This window comes from Canis lupus, chromosome 19 (genome assembly GCF_003254725.2).
Source record: "Canis lupus dingo isolate Sandy chromosome 19, ASM325472v2, whole genome shotgun sequence".
In the NCBI taxonomy this organism is placed as follows: domain Eukaryota; kingdom Metazoa; phylum Chordata; class Mammalia; order Carnivora; family Canidae; genus Canis; species Canis lupus.
Genome location: NC_064261.1, coordinates 20,083,957 through 20,091,203, shown reverse-complemented (window position 1 = coordinate 20,091,203; position 7,247 = coordinate 20,083,957). Strand labels below are relative to the sequence as shown.

Genomic DNA, 7,247 nt, shown 5'->3' with positions numbered 1-7,247 from the left:
TAAAAAAAAGTAAAACAAGATTTTGCATTTTTATTATTTATTTATTTATTTATTTATTTATTTATTTTAAAGTTACATTTATTTTTTTTAATTTTTATTTATTTATTTATGATAGTCACAGAAAGAGAGAGAGAGAGAGAGAGAGAGAGAGGCAGAGACACAGGCAGAGGGAGAAGCAGGCTCCATGCACCGGGAGCCCAACGTGGGATTTGATCCCGAGGCTCCAGGATCGCGCCCTGGGCCAAAGGCAGGCGCTAAACTGCTGCGCCACCCAGGGATCCCTTGCATTTTTATAAAACTTGATAAAACATAGTATTTCAAACTGTACAGTCACCAGAAGTACACAGTTATCAAAAATGCACACATTTCACTTGGCATCTCTAGCACCTTCGGCTTTTCTGTGCCTGGTCTGTTTTGGCATCTCCATTTTCTGCAGAGTTATTTCCATCCTTGCCAGCATCAGCTTTCTCCTTTTCTCCTTTGGGTACCTTCTCTCCCTTCTTTGCAGAGGCCTTTTTAGGCTTGGGCTCTGGCTTTGGAAGAGCAGGTTTAACAGATAACCTTGCAGATCTTCTCTGTGGCTTATCCTTCACCTTGGCTTTATCTCCTTTAGCATCCCCTTCAGCCTCTCTCTTGGGCATTGTGGTGACATTGAGGGAGGTAAGTGCTGGCATGCAAGGGGTTAGGGTGCACAGTATGCAAGGGGTTTGGCTGGTCCAGGGTCATGAGGTCATCCTTACCTATTCTTCTTCGACTTTCCCATATTTAAATAAAACATCATAATAGTGCCAACTTTAGAAGAAATGTTATAAAGATTAAATTAGTTATCATAAAGTACCTAGCACTAAATCTTACACAAAATAAATACTGTGTAAATGTCTGTTAGGTTCATATTATATCATCAATCTATTTATAATGTTTATAGGTCTACTGTGTTCAAACATACTGTATTACAGGATGGTCCTTGCCTACAAGAGGTGTTTAGTCAGAAAAAAATTGATGTCATTCAGTTTAGAAAAGTGGAAGCTGGATGTTTGGTTTCAGAGATAATGATGTAAAATTGTAGATACTAATTTTTAACTAGAAAATTTAAAATAAAAAAAAATTTAAAATGGTTACTTTTTATTTTTTTATTAAAAAAATTTTTAATAATAAATTTATTTTTTATTAAAAATTTTTTTAATAATAAATTTATTTTTTATTGTTCAATTTGCCAACATACAGAATAACACCCAGTCACCCCCATCCCCTGCCCTCCTCCCCTTCCACCACCCCTAGTTCGTTTCCCAGAGTTAGGAGTCTTCCATGTTCTGTCTCCCTTTCTGATATTTCCTACTCATTTCTTCTCCCTTCCCCTCTACTCCCTTTCACTATTATTTATATTCCCCAAATGAATGAGAACATACACTGTTTGTCCTTCTCCTATTGACTTATTTCACTCAGCATAATACCCTCCAGTTCCATCCACGTCAAAGTAAATGGTGGGTATTTGTCATTTCTAATGGCTGAGTAATATTCCATTGTATACATAAACCACATCTTCTTTATCCATTCATCTTTCTATGGACAAAAATGGTTACTTTTTATTGTTAATCTCTAAGACTGCTCTAAATATATATGTTTATACATACACATATATTTAATAATTCACAGGGCATAATAGAGGATTAGATACAATGGTAGAAACCAAGTATACTTACTTTTAAAAAGATATTAAAATATACTCATATGGATATCAAGCTACTTTTTTTGGTCTTAATAAACACAGCCTTGGAGTACAGAATAAACACAGCCCTTGGAGTACAGACATGACCCTTGAGTCACAAGTATATCTGCTTGCTGAATTACATAAAATTCTTGCTATAGTTCATGTTATAGTGGACTTGTTAAAGACTAAACACAAAATGCTACTTTTACACTGTCTGTCAGTGGAATAAAATGTACATACAATTTATTCATAAGTAAATTTAAATAATCTACATTTATAAAATAATATTTTAAGAATTAAAATTCTACCAAGTTTCAATAGAAAAAAATGCATATCCACTTAACTAATAGCAATAAGATGAAAAAAGAAAAATTTCAAGATTATTATAAAGGATAAAGTAAATTTAAAATGGAAGCAAATTACTTTCAAAAATCACACTTAAATGTTCTGCATTTGTGAAGTATTACCTGAATCATACTTCTATCAGGCTTCCGTTTGAGTAATAGTATAATCACTTAACAGCAATGAAGCTAAAAGACAAAGTGTAGATTTTCTTTAGAAAGGTTTGTTTAAATGGAATATTACTCAGCCATTAGAAATGACAAATACCCACCATTTGCTTTGACGTGGATGGAACTGGAGGGTATTATGCTGAGTGAAATAAGTCAATAGGAGAAGGACAAACATTATATGGTCTCATTCATTTGGGGAATATAAAAAATAGTGAAAGGGAATAAAGGGGAAAGGAGAAAAAATAAGTGGGAAATAGCAGAAAGGGAGACAGAACATGAAAGACTCCTAACTCTGGGAAACGAACTAGGGGTGGTGGAAGGGGAGGTGGGCGGGGGGTGGGGGTGACTGGGTGGTGGGCACTGAGGTGGGCACTTGATGGGATGAGCACTGGGTGTTATTCTGCATGTTGGCAAATTAAACACCAATAAAAAAATAAATTCATTAAAAAGAAAAAAGAAAGGTTTGCTTAGAAAGGAATTTTGCTGGGGGTCAGGATCTTCAGAATAGGCTCAGTAGAGGGCCGAATTTGTCTGCTTTCAGGATGTGGGAGAGGGGAAATATTTCTGTGCTTAGTGTAGAAACATTTTTTATGTAAATGGGAGATGTGTTAGACCAAGGTCATCTCTCAATATTGAGTATTCTTCTGGTTGTCCATACTTAACCTTGCACTGACTGTCACGTGTAACTTGCCTTCAACATCTGACTGGAGGACCAAGTAGAGGAAGAAAGGCTGAACTTGGATCAGATGTATGTACATGTCCAAGACCATCATTGGCATCATTTCTACTGGATTCCATTTTTGAAGATGCATAATTGTATGGTGTTAAGAAAAGGAGGCATAGTAAATCTTCAAGTCTGGTGCAGAGAGAGTCTGTCAAGTTCAACAGGATAAACTGTATATGTCTCTTGTAGAGAAATTATTGGGAAAAATAGAATGATTTGATGGAGGGAACATTCCACGATTTTGAGCACACAGAGATGATATTTGGTCCACAGAGGCTATTTAAATACTTCATCCCCCAGCCATAACAGTTTAATGCTTCCTTTTTCTTGGTGATCTGATAATCCATATGACTTGGTGGTCCTCTCAGACCTTTGACATATTTGCCACTTTAAACATTGGGCATAAAAAGCCCCTTTGCATCTAAAAGATTAAATGTAAGCTCTGCTTTATTGAAAATTTTCCCCCTGTCCTATGCATTTTCTTTTCTTTTTTTAAAAGATTTTATCTATTTATTAATGAGGGAGAGAGAGAGGTAGACATACAGGCGGAGGGAGAAGCAGGCTCCATGCAGGGAGCCCGACACGGGACTCGATCCCGGGTCTCCAGGATCAGGCCCTGGGCTGGAGGCGGCACTAAACCGCTGAGCCACCTGGGCTGCCCTGCATTTTCTTTTCTTAAGTCATTGAGTTTTCTCTTGGCCAATAGAGTTTTGACCAATTATTATGGGTTTTATTTCTCATGGGAAATCACTTGGCTTTAATAAGAACAAATGCTTCTTTTTGCTTTTCCTGTAAGAATTTTTTTTTTAATTTTTATTTATTTATGATAGTTACAGAGAGAGAGAGAGGCAGAGACACAGACAGAGGGAGAAGCAGGCTCCATGCACCGGGAGCCCGATGTGGGATTCGATCCTGGGTCTCCAGGATCGCGCCCTGGGCCAAAGGCAGGCGCCAAACCGCTGCGCCACCCAGGGATCCCTCCTGTAAGAATTTTTACTTGTTTTCTGAAGGTGTGCAGCTGCTCACTATTATAGTTGATTGTTTCATCTGTTTTGCACAATTTCTCCTCTGTCTTTAAGTGGTAAATTCCCTATTAAATGAACATTCCAGTGTATTTTATTTCATTTTCTCAATGATGGTCAGAAATGACTAAGTTTTTGGTGAAGATTTTGAATATTACATTCAAACTGTGTATTTTCTGTCTTCAGTGAAATCAGTTTTAAAAATTTGAAATTCTCAGTTTGGAGAATTTTATTTTGATATGTTAATACCTTATGTATAATAGAAACATGTTTGAGAAGGTGAAAACTGTAGAAGAAAATAATTTCAGTAAATACTGATTTTTCAAAGCAAAACTTTGACATTTTAGAGATTTTAAAAATCAGTTTTATTTTTATTGTGAAGACCTTTCAAATGAGTATAGTTGAAGATACTTTCTCAAATGCAAACAAGGCTTAGATAATTTTCCCGATGTCTGCTGGTGTAAACATTGTCCATGGTTATTAAAATATTTTTAACATCACAGTGAGATGTGACTTTATCTTCCTGTCTTTGGCATCTGCAGGAAATGAGTGAAATATCCTTTTTGGTATGTAACATGAAATATATCTGCCATCACACTGTGGTCACGAAGTCATCAACTTAAGTCCATGGTTTCTCCCTCCTATTTTGCAGTGTTGTTAGGAAATCCATTTCAAGTGATTGAAGTTTCTATGCCTTTGTGAAATAGCTCGGTGTGAGTGTGTGTATTTGGGGAAAGGCTTTAATATCTTTATATTGGTTTTACTGCCAATTGATCTGCTTATTCAGGCAAATAGTGGCAATAGTATTATTTATTGGCTACATCTGCTATGAGAACCCAAATAGTATTCCTTATAAGAGACTGGAATTGCCATAAGATTAACGTCTTGTTTCTCTTCAAATATGATGAAAGATGGCAAAAATAAAACACTCTTGTAAAATGATCCTTTTTTCTACTGTATTTCATTATGGGAAGGAAAAATTTTAAAGGCATTTTTCAAAAGCCTATAATATATTTCACCTAAATAAATCCCTCTATTCAAAGATATGTATATACAGCATATGTATTTATGTAAAAGCAGCATTTTTGTTTATGTCTGTGTATACAATATCCTTACCTCTTTTCATTATAGGATAGAATGCAAATCTAGGAAATCCTCTCAAAGGGGATTATCTTTTAACATATTTGAGTCAATTTTAAGAAAATAAACCACAAAACTTGATTAAATTACCAACTTTATTTGATTTTGTTTATTTTTAATGAATTCTTTTGTGATTTTTGTCTGGCTAAAATTCAGGTTACATATTGTACCTTTTGGAACACACCCATTGACAAATTGCAAACTTCTGTAACTTCTACCATTTTGAAATTATTTTCTTTTGTTAAACTTTTTACAAAATCACCCCTCAAAAGTCAAGAAAATATCATCTAAAGTGTACTCCATATAACTTTAGTACTTATATTTGTTAGTGCAAATAGATCTGGGAACAAATAGATTCCCAGTGTAAACCAAAATGTTTTTATTAAAAACTTGTGTTTCTGTTAGTTTGAGGTCTTGTCTGTTTACTCACAACTATTTTCCCAGACTCTGGAATAAAATATACGAGTAGAAGAAGAATAAATATGAGATCTTCATAAAATCATAGGAAAGGGTGGGCTTTTGAGTTGTCATTGCCATTGTCAGCATCAACATAAGCGTCTATTGTTGAGCGGTATTTTATACTTACCATATGCTTTTGTGTACAAGATGGTCCTTATAAAAAACATATGGGAGATGAAAAAAAAAAAAAAGACAGTCAGAATGTAACTATTTTACTGATGAGGAACTTAACAGATGGCATAATTAGGCCAGAACTTCTGAGCTGTGATTCACCACACTTTTCATTATACTGCCTCTCAATAGATATCTGCTGTAGCCAGTGATCAAACGAAGCATAACATCTACTGTATTTCCAGGGAGAGATGTTGTTGACCTTTTGTTTATGGTATATTCCAATATTTAATCATCTTTATTGATCAACAATTTACTCTAATTCAATCAAATTATTTGGCTGAAAAGTTTTTGAAGTTTTTTCTTTTTTTTAAAGATTCTTTATTTATTTATTCATGAGAGACACACACACACACAGAGAGAGACAGAGAGAGAGAGAGAGAGAGTCAGAGACACAGGCAGAGGGAGAAGCAGGCTCCATGCAGGGAGCCTGACGAGGAACTCGATTCCAGGTCTTCAGGATCAGGCTCTGGGCTGAATGCAGTGCTAAGCTGCTGACCCACCTGGGCTGCCCATTTGGCTGAAATTTAAGTCCATTTCTCCATAAGGGGACTCCTGCATTAATGACAGAAAGTGAGTTATATTTTTCCACATGGTAACTGTCTGTATACTTAAAACATTTAGAAATAATTTCTTAGGCTTTTCATCTCTTTTACTTCTTTTTTTTTCTTTTACTTCTTTAATATTTTCTGTAAGACATTCACTACTTTCTTGCAGTAATTTTTTTCCCATTCAATTAGCTATCTTTTGTTTCTCAGTTCTACTCTACCTTCAGTTTTTGTATCTCCAATTCACTTTACACATTTCTTTCAAATTTCATTTAGCACAATTTCATATTCAAAACCTTTTTAAAAGAAGATTTATTTATTTTTAGAGAAATTGAGAGAGAGAGAGAGAGAGAGAGAGAGAGAGAGCAACAGAGCTTGCGGTGGGGCAGGACACAAAAGATCTCAAGCAGACTCCTCACTGAGCCCAAAGCCTGACTCAGGGCTCCATCCTAGGACCCTGAGATCATAACCTGAGCCAAGAGTCAGAGGCTTAACCCACTGAGCCACCCAGTTGCCTCTCATTTTCAAAATCTTAATTACCTTTCTATAGCATGCAGAAATATATCCTCAGCCTAGAGTTCAAGACCTTAAATGATCTAATTCAACCTACCATTACAATGTAATTTTCCTCTACTCTTACTGGTAGTTTTTGTACAACTGAGCTTTAGACTGAACTAGGATAGAATTACGGAGTTATGGTTTTATGGTGATAATCAGTGTCTCAAATGATATGGTGAACATTGTTTTGATTTCATAGACTCCCTGAAATGGTCTGTGGAGCACACTTCAAGAAACATTAATATAATAAGAGTTTAAGCCCTTCCCCACTGTGTGTGTAGACAAATTTTCTTCGTGTCCTAGCTTTATGATCCTGGGCAAGTTGTTAAAATCATGCCTCAGTGTGCTGTTCTTTAAAGTGAAATAAATAATAATACCTATTTCTTAGAGATGTTTTGAGGATTA

The 7,247-nt window shown here is 35.5% G+C and overlaps 1 protein-coding gene across 1 annotated transcript; it reads right to left on the bottom strand.

The window, feature by feature from the left end:
• Positions 1-380: 380 nt before the first annotated feature.
• On the bottom strand, positions 381-641 carry LOC112642689 (non-histone chromosomal protein HMG-17-like). Its single transcript, XM_035702350.1, has one exon. It carries the CDS (start codon positions 639-641, stop codon positions 381-383), a length of 261 nt encoding a protein of 86 aa, XP_035558243.1.
• Positions 642-7,247: the final 6,606 nt, after the last annotated feature.